The sequence below is a fragment of the Sceloporus occidentalis genome, unplaced genomic scaffold (genome assembly GCF_023333645.1).
Source record: "Sceloporus occidentalis isolate IW3139 unplaced genomic scaffold, rSceOcc1.0.p SCAF_21, whole genome shotgun sequence".
Lineage (NCBI taxonomy): Eukaryota > Metazoa > Chordata > Lepidosauria > Squamata > Phrynosomatidae > Sceloporus > Sceloporus occidentalis.
The window spans coordinates 9,749,447-9,770,016 of NW_028317001.1; the positions used below are offsets into that span (position 1 = coordinate 9,749,447).

Genomic DNA, 20,570 nt, shown 5'->3' on the forward strand with positions numbered 1-20,570 from the left:
ATAGTGGAATTGGAATATGTTTCAGGACTAAAAGTAAACAGAGACAAAACAACATTCATAACAAAAAATATGGGGAAAAGGAAGAACAAATGCAGGAAGAAATTAGTGGATTTAAAGTGGGAAAGAAAGTTAAATATCTAGGAATAAATTTAACACATAAAAACTCAGATCCATTTCAGAATAACTATGAGACACATGGAAGGAAATCAGAAAAGACCTAGAAAAATGGGGGAAATTACACTTATCGCTATTAGGAAAAATGTCACTGATCCAAATAAGTTTACTTCCTGAAATACTGTTAATGTTCCAAGCGATTCCCATCATCCAGAATGATAAACCATTGAATCTATGGCAAAAGGAAATCTCAGAATTTATTTGGAATTAAAAATAGAGCCAGGATAAAGACGAAAATAACTTGTGATGACAAAAGTAGAGGAGGGCTGGGTTTACCAAACTGAAAACTTTATTATGCTGCTTGTTGTTTAGTTTGGATTAGAGAATGGGTTCTGTTAGAGAATGAACAGTTGTTATCTCTGGAGGGTGAACATTTCAGATTTGGGTGGCATTGATTCCTAATTTATGGTAAAGAGAAAGTCCATAAAGAAAGCACAAACCATTTCATAAGAAAAGCTCTATTGAAGATCTGGGGAAAAACAAGTGTAGAATATGTCCAAAAATACCTTTATGGTGTTTGTCGCATGAGGCTCTTTTCGGGAGGAAAGGTATCCAGAAAACTAAATGGTTAAGATACAAGGATGTCCTGAAAGAATCGCAAGGAAAACTAGAGATCAAAACACAAGAAGAACCTAAAGAATCTGGCCTAGATTGTCACTGGTATCTTTATCATCAAATGAGGGAGAGGTTTAAAATAGATGTGAAATCAGAAGGAATACAAAATGCAAAATGGGAATTGTGGAAGCCATGCTCCATGTTCATTCCATGCCTGATGAGAGTGTTGGGTGCGAGGCATTGGAGAAGCATCCAGCTGTGTTTCTCTAGCCAGAAGCCAAAGGAAGGCATTCTCCTCTGAGGGCCACTGGGGAGGTCAGGAGGTTTCAGCAGATGATGCGCTCATTTCACATCTAGCTACAGGGACATAGCCAGGGTCCTCTCCAATTCCCCATCCCCTGACCCCCCACCACTCTCACAAGGCATGGAGTGTCAGGACCATGGTGAACAGGTCTGAGGAAATGACATGCATGTGGCCACTAGATGGAGCTGTTGTGGAAGTCATTGACAGCTCTAGTGGCAGTTATGTGTCAGCATTTAAACAGTGCATCATTGGAATGTTGATGCAACTGTCAACTGTCATTCTCAACTGTCACTGAGGAAGAGTCAGACAGTGTGTGCCTCAGAGTGGGTTGTTACTGGTGTGGATGGTGTCGATGTATATAGTGTTGCACACATTGCAACTTCTTATAGGAATAAAAGCCTCATCTGAGAGAAGATTACAGTGTCTCTTTGCTCATTGAGAAAGCGACAGGTGTTTCTTCAGCTCACAAGCTACTGACTACAGTCAAGGTGGAGAATCTGGTGCCATACATTAACATGTTGCCTCACGTGCTGCGCAACATAGCAACGTCAAAAGCGTTTTAACATGGAGTATCTGTTGTGTAGGGGAGCTGCAGTGAAGTTATGCTAGGTCCATGGGACTTTGTTTGCTGAAGAGGGAGGAAGGGGATGCCCACCTCTGCATTGGCCCAAAGGAGGCATATGTCACCTGTGTATCTCACCAGCAGCATGCTGTTCTCTGTGTCTTTGAGTGATGCAGGATTTCTTGACAAACCAAGCCTAACCCTAGTCTCTTTTCTCAGGAACGTCATCTCGGTCCCCTTGTATACAGCTTTGGGGCATATTTTACTGGAAGAGACCCAAGTGCAGGGCCACCAGGACCCCTTCCCACCTAATGGCCAACACAGAGGCCAAGCGGAGGGAGTTGGGCTCCAAGAGAAAGAGGCTGGCGAAGTACAACTCTTTGGTGAGTGGCCATTCTGATATTAGTTTCATTTGTGTCATTGCTGGGCCAACTCATGAAAGCAAGTGGAGAACATCTTGGCCCAGTTTGGCAGAGAAAGTCCTGGTTAATCCTCTGTCTCCCCACTTTTTCAGGGGTTTTCAAAAGTGTAGGTTTCTCTCTCCTCCCACTTTCCCCCTTCTCCTGAGCTCTCTTGGGTTGCTGAAAAATGACTTCCAAGGAGTTTGCACCCCATCAACTCAAAAGGGGGAAGAGGAGAGGAGATAGGTTGCCAGAGTCTTCCCTTGCCAGGAGGGTGAGGCAAAAGCAAACTGCTGTGCCCTTCCTAGTGTGTGATCTTCCTCATAAACAACTTTGGCCATCCTCACCACCTTCTGGTGTTGCTTGTCCACATGTGCCTTGCTTTTCCTGTCTGTAAAATGTTGGGGATATGGGAGACCATCTCTGGATCTAAATTGGGGGTGGGCCCAGTGGCCCTCAAGTCCAGAGTGCTCCCCAGAACTGCTTTTAAGAATGACATTTGCCTCTGAAATTTGGCAAGAAATGGCTAAATGCACCATATTCTTTTGTGGCTAAATGTACTCTATGTGTTTGGATAGTCAATATCCTAATCCATCCTCAATATCCCAGCCATGGCCTAAATTATATATTTTTATTATATTGTATATTATATTGAAAGGATTCAAGACAATCTGATCTCAAAGGCAGTAGTTTTTGCTTGCTAAAAGAATTTAAAGTTTACTTCCTGGACTGAATTGTGAAGTGATGAAATAATATTTGGGATGAACCATGTGCTTTCCTCCCCTTTTGCTTAGTCACTCTCTGGATGAGGGCTATTTTCCATTTCAGGTGACATTTGCAGATGTGGCCATATATTTCTCCCAAGATGAATGGAATCTGTTGACGAAGAAACAGAAACTTTTCTACAACTATGTAATGATGAACAATTATGAGAATGTGGCTTCTGTAGGTAAGGAACCTGAATCCATTGCTCTTTCTATAAAGACTGAGGGCTCTTTCATACTATATTATCATGTTGCTATGGTTCCACTAGAATTATAGAGTCATAGAGTTGGAATAGACCACAAGGGCCATCCAGTTGAACCCCCTTCTGCCATGCAGGAATACACATTCAAATCATCCCCAAGAGATGGCCATCCAGCCTCTCTTTAAAGACCTCCAAAGAAGAGGACTCCTCCAAACTCTAAGGGAATATATTCCACTGTGAAAGTGCTCTTACTGTCACAAAGTTCCTCCTAATGTTTAAGTGGACCCTCTTTCCCTGTGGCTTGCATCCATTGTGGTGTCTCCTTTTCTCTGTATCAGCAAAAAGCAAGCCTGCTCCTTGCGCAACCTGACAACCTTTCAAATATTTAAACATGGATATCATATCCACTCTTTATCTTCTTTTCTCCAGGCCAAACATAACCAGCTCTCTAAGCTTCTCCTCATAGAGCTTGATGGTTTCCAAACCCTTCACCACTTTGGTTACCCTCTTTTGGACATGCTCCAATTTGTCAACATCCTTTTTGAATTGTGGGGCCCAGAACTGGACACAGGATTATTCCAAGTGAAGCCTGACCAAAGCAGAATACAGTGGCACTATTACTTCTCTTGATCTAGAAACTATTCTTGCATCGATGCAGCCTAGAATCACATTGGCCTTTGTAGCTGCCTCATCACACTGTTGGCCCATGTTCAACTTGCGGTCTGCTAGGAGTCCTAGATCCCTTTCAAGCCTAATTTAATTGTGATAGCAACATCCTGTAGAATATTTGAATCTGTAGTTCAGTGAAGCACTATTGCTCTCAAGTTTCTAAGGAGTCTAAATACCCCATCCTAAACTGCCAATTCTAGGATTTTGTGGAAAGAAGCCATGGAGATTAATGCTTTTCACACCCACATGGTACTCAGCACATCCTTAAGCGGGTTTCCTACCTCTTTTGGCCCCTCTTCCATCCTTTTAATGGCTCAGAGAGGGCCCAACAGTGGCAAAATGGCCTCCACTTCCCCAAAGGGATGCTGAGGGATGTTGAGGGGCAAAATATTATTTCATCCCCCCCGCCTCCATCAATACAATCTGGGGTTGCCCCTGAGATCTCTTCCAAACCCCATCAGTAGTCCATACCTGTCTTATAGATGTTTTAAGGCTGTTTTAAGGCTGCTCCCTGGCACTTCACCCTCACCAAAATTGGAGTCCAGGTCCCAGCCCCCTTGCTCTGCCTTTGCCAATGATTTATTTGTATATTGATTATCCTGCCTTTCTCAACAAATGGGCCTAAAAGGGATGTCATCCTGAGCAGGGAGCTGACTTGTTTTTAGCTGCTCCAGAGACTAGGACCCGGAGCAGTGGATGCAAGCCACAGGAAAAGAGATTCCACCTCAACATTCGAAAGAACTTCCTGACAGTAAGGGCTGTTCGACAGTGGAAAACACTCCTTCCTCGGAGTGTAGTGGAGTCTCCTTCCTTGGAGGTCTTCAAGCAGCAGCTGGATGGCCGTCTGTTGGGGATGCTTTGATTGAGAGTTGCTGCATGGCAGGCAGTTGGACTGGATGGCCCTTGCAGTTTCTTCCAACTCTATGACTCTATGATCCCTTCTATGCATCACACTCTGTGGGTTTGTGTCTGTAATAGAGAGATGAAGGGAAAGTGAAAAATAGAAAGGTAGGCAAGAGAGGCTGAAACTGAGATGCTGAAGTGGTGCAGATGGGCAAGAGGGAAGGTTGGAGAGCAGAGGGAGAAAGGGAAGGGGATCAGGCCTCTGGGAGCCAGGAGGGGAAGGCAGGAGCAAAGCCAGGATTGCCTAGCTCTGTGCAGAGAGGAAGGGACCCCTGGGAAGGGCCAGGAGAGGGGCCTTGGGGATTGGGAGGCAGCCACCAACCTCACAGATTTTAAGAACTGGTGAGAACCAGCTCAGGTCCTTGTTTTCAAACATATTAAGGGGTTCCATTTAGAAATTATGAGCGATGTCTATGAAGAGAGGAAAGGGCGACAGAAAAATTCCTTTTTGTCTAATGTTTCTTTTCCAACCTGAGCTTTCTTAGCTCCATGGTTTATTCCAGAGGCCCTTTGTTACCCGAAATGCTGGAGTCTGGGGAGGACACTCCCAAGTGCTGTGCTTTCAGGGGAATTTCATACTTAGCTCAAAGGAAATATTGGGGCAACAGCAATATAATAATAATAATAATAATAATAATAATAATAATAATAATAAAGATTTATTTCTAGCCCGCCCAATCATGAAGAATCCCGGTGGGTTACAACAATAAAATAGATCAAAGTACAATAGAGTTAAAAAAAATACCTTGACCTACCCCCCCCCCCCCATTCCCAGTATTAAAACAGGATTAAACAGTAATACTATAAAAACAGTAAAAACATTAAAGACATTTTAAAAAAAGGTAGAAACATAGGCAGGGAAGAGTAGACAGATGAGGGAACAAATATCTCTATATCTGGGGAGGGTAACTAGGTTGGAAAGGCCTGCCGGAAGAGGTCCATCTCGAGTGCTTTCTTAAAGGCTTTATTAATTTAATATCAAATAGGGAGGTGTGAACGTAGGGCTAAATCTTGGGCTAACACTTTCCCCTCTTAACTCTGATATTCAGTATTATTTTCCTTCTTCACAGAAGAACTTGTCAGTCATGAGAGAGTCCACACATCAGAGAAGCCACACAAATGCCCGCATTGTGGGAAATGTTTTTATTTGAAGGGAGACTTAGTGAGACATCAGAGAATCCACACAGGAGAGAAGCCATACAAATGCCAGCATTGTGGGAAATGTTTTTGTGTGAAGTCACACCTAGTAAGACATCAGAGAGTCCACATAGGAGAGAAGCCACACAAATGCCAGCATTGTGGGAACTGTTATTCTCGGAGGTCAAACCTAGTGACACACCAGAGAATCCACACAGGAGAGAAGCCATACAAATGCCAGCATTGTGGGAAATGTTTTTATTTAAAGTCAAAACTAGTGAGACATCAGAGAATCCACACAGGAGAGAAGCCATACAAATGCCAGCATTGTTGGAAATGTTTTTCTTGGCAGTCAAACCTATTGACACACCAGAGAATCCACACAGGAGAGAAGCCATACAAATGCCGGCATTGTGGGAACTGTTTTTCTCAGCAGTCAAACCTATTGACACACCAGAGAATCCACACAGGAGAGAAGCCATACAAATGCCAGCATTGTGGGAAATGTTTTTCTCGGCAGTCAAACCTATTGAAACACCAGAGAATCCACACAGGAGAGAAGCCATACAAATGCCAGCATTGTGGGAAATGTTTTTATTCGAAGTCAAACCTATTGACACACCAGAGAATCCACACAGCAGAGAAGCCATACAAATGCCGGCATTGTGGAAAATGTTTTTCTTTGAAGGGAGACTTATTGAGACACCAGAGAATCCACACAGGAGAGAAGCCATACAAATGCCAGCATTGTGGGAAATGTTTTTCTTCAAAGTCATACCTAGTGAAACATCAGGGAGTCCACACAGGAGAGAAGCCATACAAATGCCAGCATTGTGGGAAATGTTTTTCTTCAAAGTCATACCTAGTGAAACATCAGAGAGTCCACACAGGAGAGAAGCCATACAAATGCCAGCATTGTGGGAAATGTTTTTCTTTGAAGGCAGTCTTAGTGAGACATCAGAGAGTCCACACAGGAGAGAAGCCATACAAATGCCAGCAGTGTGGAAAATGCTTTTCTTGGAGGTCAGGCCTATTCAGTCACCAGAGAGTCCACACAGGAGAGAAGCCACACAAATCCAAGAAGTGAATGAACATTATTTTTGTAACGATGGAATACAAAAATATTTTTTCAATCCAGCGGTGCTAAAAAGCCCTTATGAATTTATTTGTACAGTTTTTCTGTCCATATGTCTGTTTATTTTTTAAAGTTATGTTTTGTTAGGTTTAGGTTGCTACTAGTATAGATAATTGATTTGGGTTATAAATTTGGCTGGGGATTGTGGGCCGTGCTTTAGGTTAGTTAGATGGGGGCTGGGATTTGTTGCAGGTAGCTAGAATAGCAATAATAACATTCAGAATTTGTGGGATGTTGGCTGAAGAAAGTTGGGGACTTTAAGAGAAAGGGAGCTAGCTTCTTTGAATGTCTGGGGCAGGGAAAGATTGTGCGTGTGAGAAGGATGGCAAAGTGGAGCTGGTTAATAGTGGGGGGGTGGATGGTGGGAATAGGTAAGGGCTAGGTTTGGTAGAAGGTGGAGTTTTAGGTTTTGGGGTTTCAATATATTCTTTGGCTTTGGGAGGGCAGTTCTGGCTTAAATACTGATTTTCTGACTATGTGTTTTCAATAAAGTTCTTTGCTATTTCAACACACTGGACTCTTTGATGGACAGAAGTTGTGAATTTGCACAAAACTGACACTTTCTTCTGTCCTCAGTCCTCAGCTCCATTCCCAGCCATAAGAACAGCAAAGGCAAACACACACACGAGATATGAGCCGACTTGGATGCCAGCATAATATAATAAGAAAAGATTTATTTCTATTTAATTTTAATCTTTATTAATTTTCAATTAAAATAGCCATAAATTCAAATCACAGTCACAAAGTCTCTATTACAAATAACAAATTAAAATAGCCAATTCTTCTTGTATTTCTTCTGTATCTTCAAATCTTCATGCGACCCTTCTTTGGATATCTACTTCCTTCTATTTCAGGTATTGGAAAATAACTATATTAAAAGAGAAAACAATCCCGCTTCCACTTTGTCAAATCGTTTGGTATATAACACAATAGTCCTAGTCGCTCATCTTTTGTACGTTTGTTCCCGTCTCATACCTTATAATAATCTTAACAGCTTTTAAGAATAAAAAAAGTTCATATATTCCTGGAACAACTTTAACTTTAAAATCGTACAAACTCAAAATTGTATACAACCCTTTATAATACAAATTAGTCCCTCTGGTTGCTACTCTTAGCTTTCTCGTTTTTCCCTTTAGCCTTGTATTCTTCTCACTTTGCATCATTTCAAAGCTTGTTTCTTCCTGGAGATATGGTTAGCTATATCAAGGTGGGTATATAAAGAAGGAAATTTTAATTGAAGGAACAAATAAAAAAATCATTATAACAGCTTTTAAGCTTATATCACATTCATGTTATTATGCAGCACATTATTTATCTGCCTTTTATTCTATCCTTTACATTTCCCCAAGTTCTATCCCCAAGTTCCACTTTTTCTTCAAGAAAGTTGTTACATTCTTCCAGTCTTCTTTTGATCTTTTCCTACTGAAATTCTTTACATTGCAGGAGAGCATGTCTAAAATTCTATAATCATTAACCTTTATCAGCCAAGCCTCTTCGGTTGGAATTTTATTTGATTTCCATAGCTTGGCAATTTCAACCCTTGCTGCAGTGACCATATAAAGTACTATCCTCCAACAAGCTCTTTCATCCTCAGATTCTAGTACTGATGTCATATTTAAAAGAAAGATTTTTGGGTCAAATGGAAATTTTATTTTTAGTATTTCCTGAATCAATTTGTGGATTTCTCTCCAGAAACCTTGAATAGCTTTACATTTCCACCAAATATGAACCAGATTGCCCACTTCGCTATTACACCTCCAGCAATTCCCATATTTTAAATTAAACATTTTTTTTATCCTCCATGGTGTATAGTACCACCTATTCATAATTTTTAATAGGTTCTCCTTAGGTTCCTGTGCTATAGTAAAGCTATTCGTCTTCTGCCATGCATTTTGCCATTCATTCATATTAATCGTATTATCCAGATCTTGGGCCCATTTTGGCATATATTCCTTAACCGTTTCTTGTTCTAGAATACGACTTCGTAGCAGTTTATAAAACTTTGATACTTTCCCTTTATCTGATTGCCAAAATAATACATCCAATTCGTTCATCTTATCTTCAATTCCTCCCATTTTAATATCTTCTTTGAACTTATTTTGAATCTGATAATAATTAAACCAACTCAAATTTTTCCCTCCATCTTTTAGCTCCTCTCTTGTTTTAACAGCCCAATTTCCTTGTGGATTTTTTCCTATACAATCTCTATATGTTACCCAGTTGTCCTTATCTATCCAAAACCACCTTCCAAAAAAGGCTTCCTGTGTGGATGTCCATAATGGAATTCTAAAATAAAACATCTTTTTTATTTTACCCCAGGTCAATAATAGTGACTTCCTAATCGGGTGGTTGTTAAAATCCTTATTCTTCCCCAATTGCTCGTAGCATAAGAACGCATGCCAACCATACCTTAGCTGGATATTCTCTAGGTTTAAAATCTCTTTCTCCTCCAATTTCACCCAGCTTTGGATCCACATCAGGCTGCACGCCCAATAGTATGTCTGTAAATCAGGGAGTGTGTATCCCCCATTCTCTTTGGCATCTTTCAGAGTAGAGCTTTTAATCCTGGGTTTAGCTCCTTTCCAAATAAATTTGCTCAATTCCTTGTCCCACTCTTTAAATTGGCTTTGTTTTATAGATATCGGGAGATTTAAAAATTAAAACATTAATTTCGGTAAAATAACCATCTTAATTACTGCAATTCTGCCTAGCAGTGAAAGGTTTAAGTTATTCCATCTAACTATGTTTTCTTTAATCTCTTTCCACTTTACACCGTAGTTATTTTCGAACAGTCTTAGACTGTCTTTAGTAATAGTAATGCCCAGATATTTCATTTGTTTCACTATCTTAAATCCCGATTTCTGGCCAAGCTTTTCTTCCTCTTCTGGAGAGAGATTTTTCGTAATCATGACTGTTTTATCTTTATTTATCTTTAGTCCTGCTAATTGCCCAAACAGCTTCAATTCTCCTATTAGTGGCTCTAAGCTCTGCAATGGGTTTTCAAGGATTATCACCACATCATCTGCAAACGCTTTTGCTTTAATTACTTGGTCTTTAATCCTAATACCATTCACCTTCCTATTTTCATTAATCTTTCCCAATAATACATCAATTGCCAATATGAAAAGTAAAGGTGAAATCGGGCATCCTTGTCTCACTCCTTTTTTAACCTCAAACTCCTGTGATTTTTCATTATTTACTATTACAGCAGCTTTTTGTTTTTTATAAATTTGACTCATTGATTTGATACATTTATTTCCCATATCCCTTTTCTTTAATACTTGAAATAAAAATTCCCAACTTAAATTATCGAACGCTTTTTCCATATCCAGTCCAATCAAAGCACATTGTTTGTCATTATTCACATGATAGTACTCTAAGCTGTTTAAAATCATTCTAATATTATTCCTTATTTGTCTCCCGGGTAGAAACCCATTCTGTTCCTTTCCAATTATTTCATTCAAAATATCTTTTAGTCTTGAGGCCCAAATCAAAGTAAAGATTTTGTAATCTACATTCAGGAGACTAATAGGTCTATAATTAGACATACAGGTGCTGTCCCTATCCGTTTTTAGGATAAGTGTAATCATGGCTTGTTCCCACGTTTGAGGAATGCCCTCATTTTCAATCGAATTAAATAGTTTAAATGGAGGATCTATCAATTCTCCTTTAAAAATCTTATAGTATCTTGTTGAAAAGCCGTCACTTCCCGGGGTTTTTCCTTCCTTTAATCGTTTGATGGCATTAAGAATCTCTTGTTTGGAAATTTTAGATTCCAAAATTGATCTATGTTCTTGCGTTATTTTATTTAGTGCTCCACAATCCAAATATTTATTGATCCTCTCTTCTAAATTAGCCACTACTTCTCCCTGATTATATACTGATTCAAAGTAATTTCGGAATTTTTTCAAAATTTCAGATTGGGTGGTGACAGTTTTTCCATGTGCTACTATTTTCACTATTCTTTTCTTTTCTTGAAACCCTTCAATTCTCCTAGCTAGCCATCTCCCCACCTTATTACTATTTTCAAAAAAATTTAGTCTATTCCTTTTAAGGTCTTTTTCTAATTCTTCATTAATCCTGCTTTGAAATTGTCTTTGTAATATTTTAACTTCATGTAACAGTTTCTCATTTGTTGGGTATTGTTTCAACAATTTTTCCTTTTTAGTCAATTCTTCAACAAGTTTTCCTTCCTTATCTTTTTGAGCTTTTTTCATTTCCCACTGTTTTTTAATCAATAAGCCTCTAATGACCACCTTGCTAGCATCCCACACAATACTAGTCTTAACTTCCTTGCCCTCATTTATTTTAAAGTAGGTCATAATTTCTTTTTTCATAAATTTAACTAAGTTCTCATCTTCCAACATCTCTTCCTGTAGTCTCCAACTATTTCCCTTTTTACTGTCTAGATTTATCTTTACTTCAATCAAACAGTGATCTGAGAGAGCTTTCGCATCAATCTCCATGTTTCTTATCTTAACTAATAGTGGTTTGGAGGCTAAGCAAAGGTCTATTCTAGACCAAGATTTGTGAACCTCAGAATAGAAAGTAAAGCCCGGTTTGTTATCATATTTATATGTCCAAACATCATCTAGGTCATGTTCTCTCATTAAATCAAAACAACTTTTGGGTAGTTTCCCCTGGGAGTCTTTTAGCTTTTTTTCGGATTTCCTATCCCTTTTCACTTTCAGTACTCCGTTAAAGTCACCCACAATTATTAATTTCCCTTTATCATATTCCATTAAGTCCTCATTGAGTTGCATAAAGAAACTTTCTTTCCGTTCCAAAGGACCGTACACATTGACTATTACAAATAACTCATTTCCTGTGTTAATTTCCACTATCACAAATCTACCTTCAGGGTCTGACTTCACCTCTTTCGCCCCCCCCATTTTTTGTTAACAAACGTTACACATCCCCTTTTTCTCTTTTCTGATGCAGTTACAAAACACTTTCCCAACTTCGGGTTCCTAAGGTACTTTATATCACCCTTCCTAATCTTAGTTTCCTGTATGCATATCACATCATACTTCCTTTTTTCCAGAAGATGGAAGATCTGCTTCCTCTTCCTATCCTTATTTATCCCCCCCACATTCCAAGACGCTACAGTTAACATTATTATTGTTATAGTAAATAAGAGAGGAGAAAAGGGAAATCAAACCTATAACAGGTTGATTCAGCTTTGACCAAATCTTCTTATTCAATTTCCAACGTCCCCAACAATAGATCTTTATCCGTTGGCAAATTATCTTCGCTCCGAGTCTCTGTAACCACTTCGCTTCTTCCTTCTAATGAAACTCTCCCTTTTCCAAATGTAGAAGTTTCTCTTGTCTCGCTCGAAGGCGAGTTTCGAGTTTTCCCTTTTTCCTTTTCTTCACTCTGCAGCAATCTCTTATAAAATTCCTTTGCTTTCTCCAGTGAGTTGATTTTGAATCTTCTTTCTTTAAACATAAAGACCACGCCTTCTATATTTCCCCATCTATAAGTAATATTCTTTCTTTGTAGTAGCGCGGTAAGGAACCTATATTGTTGTCTTTGTTTCAGTATAGATAAGGGCAAGTCTCTGTAAATTTCCACCTCCACATTGTCAATAGTCAGGCCTTCCTTAAAGTTTTTTTGAATAATTCTCTCTCTGATCCTCGAGTTATTAAAACTTACCGCTATGTCACGCGGCAGTCCTTTTTCTTGGGCTACTTTGGAAAATATTCTAAACAATTTATCAATTTGAACATTGATCAGATCTTCCGGGGAGTCCAGAAAATTGGCTAGGGCTGGAATTATTTTTTCCTCCAAATTTTCTCCTTCCGTTTCAGGGAGGCCTCTTATTTTTATTGCTCTATCCCGTTGTTTCTTTTCCTGCGCCCATAGAGCTCTTTCTTCTTTATTTTGTATTTTCACTATCTCTTCGATCTTGTTTTCCAATTCCTCCATCTTTCTTATATTCAAGTAAACTTCCTCCTTGATTTCCTTAAATTCCTTGTTCAGGCTGTCAATTTTCTTCCCTATGCCATGTATTTCTGTCTGTAAGTCCAATCTTATTTCTTCCCTTAAACTTTTCTGTTCATCTCTTATTTCCGCCTTAAAAGATTTTTTGAACTCCCGTAGTTCCTCTAGTATTATTACATTTAAATCCTGTTGTTTATTGGGCAGGTCCGTAGAATCTCTTCTATTTCCTGAATGTGTCCAACTCATATTATCCTTTCTGATTTTGGTTTGCCTTGTCTCCATTTGTTGTTATTTATATCTTACTTTCGATATAACAAAGACTTTTAAGCCAGAGCCAGAAATATAGTCCAAGATCAAGTCAAATTCAAGGGCGCCCTGCTTTCTTTCTTAACTACTTGTCTGTATTTATATTCTATCAATAGCAGATCCAACCGCGACTTCCCTCGGGATGTTATTTCAGGGCAGTGATCAATTGTAATAACAAAAGAAAAAACGACACCTGCCTGTAATTAGCCAAATACCCACAGCGAAATAGAAAGTCTCTTTAGGTCTTTCAACAGATCGTTATCAGCTGAGATAAATGCTAGCTATTTTCCAACAGCTGCTCCCAGCGAGTTTCCTTCGCTTAAAGAAATACACATACACAGCTCGCAATTAATGTATATCTATTAAATCCAATTTTTTTTTTAGGTGATACATGGAGACTCAAACTTCTCACTCCAAGCTATTTCGTTTTAAACATTATTTTTAAGGCTCTGCCAAGAGCGCCAAAAGAGAAAGATCCAACCAAGTCAAATTCAAAGTGAGAAAGAGACAAAACGCAGCTGTCTCTTCATTCTCTTCTTCTCTTTCTTTTTCTATTAGCCAGAGATAGACAAGTTTCCAAAGTCCTTTTTTTGTTATTTCCAATCCGAATCCACCTCCGTCCAAGACTGATGAAACCCTGTGTGGGTCGAAACAAGGTTTCTTCTGATGATTAAAAGTTGTAGCCAAGGCTGGTACCTGAAGGTTAGGCTCACACCGCGTCGGCTGCCTTGTGACTCTCGTCGAGACCTCTTCCTCTCCCGCGACGGCTTCCCGACACAGGGGGGCAAAGAGGACTCTGAGGACCCCGACAGGCCCTCGCCCCAAATCTCCCTCAATTCGGGGACTTTTCTGGCTCCAATAGAGGTAGATATAGATTGGAGCCTTAAACAAGTCCGCGGTGGACCTTCGGAGACAGAGCAAAGCTACTTGCCTCCGTTTGCTTTGACGTCTCAACCGGAAGTCTCCGAAAAGGTTTAAATTGCTTTAGGATGTTTCCTGGGTGGGGAAAGAATTGTCTGAAACTGAAATAAATGCAATGGGTGCTTGGTGGAAATACTTCACCCAAAAGGGATTGTCCCACTGGCTCTTAGGTCCTTCTTGGCTCTGAATTCTGGTCCCATTCACAAGCCAAAGTATAGCACAGTCTGAAGGCAACACTCCCAGAGCTCAACAATAACATAGCAGAGTACAGAAGCAAATCTCCAGATATGTATTAACCACTTTCAGCACTTAGAAGTAACTCACACACAGTTGATTTCCTCCAAGTCCTTGGAGGTTCTTTATCTTGAGTTACAATATAAAACAAATGTTTACCAGCTCTCCTCTCTGACTTCCATTAACTTCACAACCTCTTCTAAACACAACACCAACCCACATCAATCCACATGTGAGTTGCATACTGTATTGGTTGTGAGTTATCCTCTGGTGCCAAACACCGCATGAAGCATCCTCTGCAGTTAGCTTGCATCATGCCATGTGCTCTGACTCAAGACTCTATGGCAGTCTCACAGGAAATGATGCCACTTTTCAATTAAAATAGTTTTACATATATTTAATGGAATATTTTTCAACGGCCTGACTATCTGCTTCTACTGATTTCCTCATGGCAGTTCCCTTTCAATCTCTTCTTTGGTAGTTCCTACGAGTAAGGATACAATGATTATATGGATTTGGGGGCATCCAGAAGAGGGTCATGCTCAGGTCTCTCACACCAATGTTATTAATTTAATCTCAAATAGGGAGGGGTGAATGTGGGGCTAAATGTTGGGGTAACACTTTCCTCTCTTAACACTGAGATTCAATCTTGTCTGTCATTGCCCCCCTTTACAGAAGAACTTGTCAGTCATGAGAGAGTCCACATAAGAAAGAAGTCACATAAATGCCAGCATTGTGGGAAAGAAGAGCCCTCCCTCCGCCCCAACTGTCATCACCAGACCTAGGAGGGAGTGAAAAAGACAGGCCCGATTTCCATCAGGCCTAACTGTGAATTTTACTGTAACTCACGTCGCTCTGTTTTATTTTACTGTATTGTATTTATTTTTGTATTTTATTTTATTCTCTTTATTTTTATTGTTGTAACCCACCCGGATTCCTTGTGATTGGGCAGGCTATAAATAAATCATCAGCATCATTATTATTATTGGTGCAAGTACCTCAGACAAAAGGGATTAGCACACTGATTCTCAGAGCCTTTTTCTGACTATTTCCTTCCAGTCCCATTCCTTAGCCATAATCCCTTCAACCTCTACAGACATAAATGGATCATGCAGCTAAATCCATTCATTTTCTCAAGGCAGGTTCTCCTACAATCTCTTCTTTGCTACCTCCTATGAGTAGGGGTCCATACCTGCAAAAATGCTAAATTCAGGGCACCCACTCCAACTTTATTAATTTTATATCAAATAGGGAAGGGTTAACAGGTGGCTAAATCTTGGGGTAACACATTCCTCTCTTGATTCAGAGAGTCAGTCTTGTGTGTCATTGTTCTTTTTTTTTTTCAGAAGAACATGTCAGTCTTGAGAGAGTCCATACATGTGAGAGGCCACATAAATGCCAGCACTGTGGGAAATGTTTTTCTTCAAAGTCAGACCTTGTGAGACATCAGAGAGTCCACACAGGAGAGAAGCCACACAAATGCCAGCACTGTGGGAAATGTTTTTCTTCAAAGTCAGACCTAGTGAGACATCAGAGAGTTCACACCGGAGAGAAGCCATTCAAATGCCAGCATTGTGGGAAAGGTTTCTCTCAGAAGTCAAACCTAGTGACACATCTGAGACTCCACACAGGAGTGAAGCCATTCAAATGCCAGCATTGTGGGAAAGGTTTCTCTCAGAAGTCAGACCTAGTGAAACATCAGAGAGTCCACACAGGAGAGAAGCCATACAAATGCCAGCATTGTGGGAAAGGTTTCTCTCAGAAGTCAGACCTAGTGAAACATCAGAGAGTCCACACAGGAGAGAAGCCATACAAATGCCAGCATTGTGGGAAATGTTTCTCTTCGAAGTCAAACTTAGTGATACATCAGAGAGTCCACACAGGAGTGAAGCCATTCAAATGCCAGCATTGTGGGAAATGTTTCTCTTCGAAGTCAGACCTAGTGAGACATCAGAGAGTCCACACAGGAGAGAAGCCATACAAATGCCAGCGTTGTGAGAAATGTTTTTCTTCGAAGTCACCCCTAGTGAAACATCAGAGAGGCCGCACAGGAGAGAAGCCATACAAATGCCAGCATTGTGGGAAATGTTTTTCTATGAAGTCAGTCCTAGTGAAACATCAGAGAGGCCGCACAGGAGAAAAGCCACACATATCCCAGATATGAACTAACACTCTTTTTGTCAGTAAGGAATGGAAAAAATATATTTTCAGTCCAGCAGTGCTAAGAAAAGGCTGTTGTGGTTTTGCTTGTATTGTTTGTCTGTCCATATGTCTGTTTAATTTTTCAAGTTATCTTTTGTTAAGATTAGGTTTTAATTTCTAATAATATAGATAATGGCTTTGGGTTGTAAATATGGCTGGGGATTGTGGGTCATGGTATAAGTTAGGTAGATGGGGGCTGGGATTTGTTGCAGGTGTCTAGAATAGTTATGGGAATGATAGCTTTTGCAATGTTTGGGATGTTGGTTTAAGAAAGTTGGGGGCAGGTATTAACACAAAGGGCTAGTTTTTGGGAATGACAAAGGGGTCTTGTTACCTGTGGGGCATAGACTGTGGGAATTGGAGGTGGGGCTAGATTTGGAAGAGGGTGATGTTTTAGGATTTTGGGTTGTAATGTATTGTTTGGCTTGGAGTGGGCAGTTCTAGGCTTAAACACTGAACTTCTACGTTTTCTTAATAAAGTTCTTTGCTATTTCAGCACACTGGACTCTTTGATGCACAGAAGTTCTGAATTTGCCCAAAACTGACCCTTTCTTCTCTCCTCAGCCCTTAGCTCCATTCCCAGCCATAACAACAGCAGAGGGAAACACACACACACACACACACACACACACATACAAACATACAGGATACACAGGGACAGCTATATTTCCAAACTAGAGCCTTTCTTTCCTGCATTTCCCTCCTGAGTCCAGCTCTGCACCTTGGGCTCCATTGCGGTCTCCTCAAAGGAGGGAATGGAGGCTGCTGAACCCCTGGCACATACCTTCCTTTCCCGCAAAGGCCACTAGCGGAATAAGCAGCACCAGCTAGGCCATGGCAATTCCTGTGCATGCTGAGGAGGGGCCTTTGGGGCCTTATGCGCATGCACACGAAGCCACTGCTGCCCTCACAGTCTGTTCTGAGGGAGGGAGGGAAGTGAGGAGTGCCCTCGTTCATTCAGAGGAATGGTTGGAGGGTCTTCTGGGGGTCCTTTGGGGGGTTATAGGAAGAAAGGAAGCCCCTCTTCTTCCCCCAAAGAAAGGCAGGGGTCCTGCAATGCCTCCTCTCCCTCTTTCCTTCCCTGCTCCCTCCTCGGGTATTCTTTGGGCCCCATGTTCTTGGGGGGTTATTATGAGAAGAGAGGGCAGGGGGGGGCCCTTGGAGAGAAGCATGGCCATGGAGGGGAAGGGGATCCAAAGGTAAAAAGGGCTTTGAGGAGCCCCTTCACTCCTGGGCAGAGGAGAGACCCTCCCTTCTGATGCCTCATTTGGGGAAGAGTATTGTGCCAAATAGAAAGTACCACACAGGATAGAGTTTAATAGGATTGGAAACAACATTTTTTTTTTTGGGGGGGGGGGGCGGGTTCTCTGGAGTCCTGGGGGGAGGGGGCTCTGGTAGGAGAGAAGAGCCAAAATCAAGACCAAAACCAAGATGAGGGAGACAGAGGGACCTTAAAGCTCTGGCAATCCCCTGGCAACCTGGGAACTAGGCTTTGAGACCTACAGGATCCGGATTGGGCACCCCCCTCTAATACTTACCTTTTCCTTCACAACAACCCTGCAGAGGAGGACCAACAGAGAGACCCACAGCCCCATAAAGATCCCCCCCCCCCAGTTCTGGGACCATGCTGAAAGGGCTTTGGACCCCCATGAACAGATGTTATTATTATTATTATTATTATTATTGCACCTTTTCTCAAAGAAATCAAAGCAGATTACAGCAATAAAAGAACAACCCTTCTCCCAGTTATAAAAAAAAATCAACCCTCAAAAAGCTATTAAACAGCAAGACATTTTAAAACATTCCAAACTCAATACAGTAAAAAGGTTTTTGGGGGCAAGAAATGGGTGGTTTTCTGAAGGTGAGGGGAGGGCAGGAATGATACATCAATAACAATTTCCATTACACTGATGGCAAGGGTAAGCAAGTCAATAGATCTCATCTAGTCTGGAAAGAGATCCATCTTAATAGGCTTCCAAGGTGTTAATAGGATGGATCTCATCTGGCAGGTCAGTCCAGATCGAATCAGCACCTTGTATCTTGCCCAGAAACTAATGGGCAGCCAGTGGAGGGATTTAAGAACTGGTGGAATGTGGGCAGTTCTAAGAAGTGCCCGTAACCAACCTGGCTGTCATATTCTGTACCAAATGAAGTCTCTGAACGTGGCAGAAGGGGAGCCCCATGTAAAGCGTGTTACAGAACTTGAGCCAAGAGGTGACCAGCTTAATGCCAAGTTTATTTAATGCCAGCTACAGACTCCACTACATGCACAAAACAGGCAAGGGTACAGATCTTTTATATAATGAGTAGCCAGGTTACAAGCTAAACAATGTAGAGTGTTACAGAAATCAAGCCGAGAGGTGACCAGGGCATGTACTACTGTTTCAAGGTCTTGTTGCTCAAGGGAGCCGCGCAGTTGGCGTATCAGCCGAAGCTGACAACAAGTGCTCCTGACTTTTGCATCCACCTGAGCCGTCAGATGAAGTGATGAATCCAGGAGCACTCCCAAACTGAGCACAGAGTCTTTCAGGGGAAGTGTGAACCCATCCAGAACTGGCTGACATAACTCCATTCCGGAATTTGGGGTCCCCATTACAAGTTCCTCCGTTTTACCTGGATTCAATTTGGGTTTGTTTTCCCTCATCCATTCCATTACTGCATTAAGACAGGCATTCAGAGGAGAGACACCATCCTTAGTCACTGAATCAGTCGGAGACAGACAGGTTGCATAATTGTAATGGTATTTCATTTCAAATAAATAAATGCATGAATAAAGGGATTCATGACATATGACGACCTCAGGCTGATGCTCCTTGCCTGCAGCAATGAGATGGGACCATTGTGACTTTAGGCTAATGCTGCTTACCTGAAGGTTTGAGATGTGACCATTGCAACCTGAGGCTGATTCTCGTTGCCTGAAACATTGAGACTGGCCCATTGTGACTTCAGTCTGATGCTCCTTGGATGAAGGATTGAGACGGTACTATTGTGACTTCGGGGTGGTGCTCTTTACCTGAAGGATTGAGACTGGCCCATTGCAACCTCAGGCTGATGCTCCTTGCCTCAAAGATTGAGACGGGAGAATTGTCACTTCAGACAGGTGCTGTATACCTGAAGGATGGGACTGGCCCATTGCGTGTCAGAAACAGTGTATAAGGGTTCTGTCATAAAGAGTAAAAATATTATTGTTTGGTTATTAGAGTTATAGTTGTAGTTCATAGTAGGTAGTGTAGAGTGATGGGTTATAGAAAGCATGTAGTGGGAAATGTTAGAACGACAGATGATTAAGGAGGGCGTTTGGAAAGACGGATGGGGTTGCAGCTGGAGACTGGTTATCAAGGAGGAGTGAAGCTGGCTTGGGAAGACCGCTCTTCAGGGTGAGGCTGTCTGGGAGAAGGGAAGGGAAGTATACACAACCTTGGTATCTATGCAACCTCCGCTTGTGTTGCTTTAGCTTGGGAATTGGGGGCTGGCTTAGGGAGGGGTTGAGCAAGGTCCTTTGGACTTCAGACTTTGCAAAAAGGTGTTAATGGATGTTTCTGCCTGGATTCATCAATAAAGCTTCTTTTGTTTCAAATGAGTTTGATTTGTTGAGCACAGGACTGACTCTAGATCTCACATTGCAACTTCAGGCTGATGCCCCTTACCTGAGACTGTCCCATTGTGACCTCAGTCTGCTGCTCCTTACCTGAAGGATTGAGACTGAACTATTGTGATCTCACCCTGAGGTTCTTTGCCTGAAAGACTGAGATGGCACTTTTATGACTTCAGGCTCATGCTCTTTACCTGAAGGATTGAGACTGGCCCACTGTGACTTCAGGCTGATGCTTTTTCCTGAAAGATTGGGAATGGCTCATTGTGACCTCAGGCTGATTCTTGTTGCCTGAGAGATTGAGATGGGCCCATTGTGACTTAAGACTGGTCCTCCTTACCTTAATGAATGAGACTGGCCCATTGTGATCTCAGACTGATGCTCCTTATCCGAAGGATAGAGACTAACCCATTGTGACTTCGGGCTGATGTTCCTTCCCTGAAGGATTAAGATGGGCTTATTGACTTCAGACAGGTGTTCCTTACCTGAAGGATTGAGCCTGGCCCATAGTGACCTCAAGGTTATGATCCTTGCCTGAAGGATTGAGTCTCCCTCAAGGCAG

At 41.3% G+C, this 20,570-nt stretch overlaps 1 protein-coding gene across 2 annotated transcripts; it reads left to right on the forward strand.

The window, feature by feature from the left end:
- Positions 1–1,416: 1,416 nt before the first annotated feature.
- LOC149301572 (uncharacterized) lies at positions 1,417–7,781 on the forward strand. Of its 2 annotated transcripts, none has more exons than XM_089483983.1 (4): positions 1,417–1,632; positions 1,815–1,978; positions 2,825–2,945; positions 5,606–7,781. In XM_089483983.1, exons 2-4 carry the CDS (start codon positions 1,907–1,909, stop codon positions 6,757–6,759), a joined length of 1,347 nt encoding a protein of 448 aa, XP_089340109.1. In that variant the 5' UTR covers positions 1,417–1,632; positions 1,815–1,906; the 3' UTR covers positions 6,760–7,781. The 2 variants fall into 2 exon arrangements, with proteins under 2 accessions (XP_089340109.1, XP_089340110.1); XM_089483984.1 differs by having other exon boundaries at positions 1,417–1,521.
- Positions 7,782–20,570: the final 12,789 nt, after the last annotated feature.

Coding starts and splice junctions, on each gene's coding strand:
- LOC149301572 (XM_089483983.1), top strand. CDS start 1,907: ATGGCCAACACAGAGGCCAAGCGGAGGGAGTTGGGCTCCAAGAGAAAG. Junction 1,979..2,824: donor TGGCGAAGTACAACTCTTTG/GTGAGTGGCCAT, acceptor TTTCCATTTCAG/GTGACATTTGCAGATGTGGC. Junction 2,946..5,605: donor TGAGAATGTGGCTTCTGTAG/GTAAGGAACCTG, acceptor CCTTCTTCACAG/AAGAACTTGTCAGTCATGAG.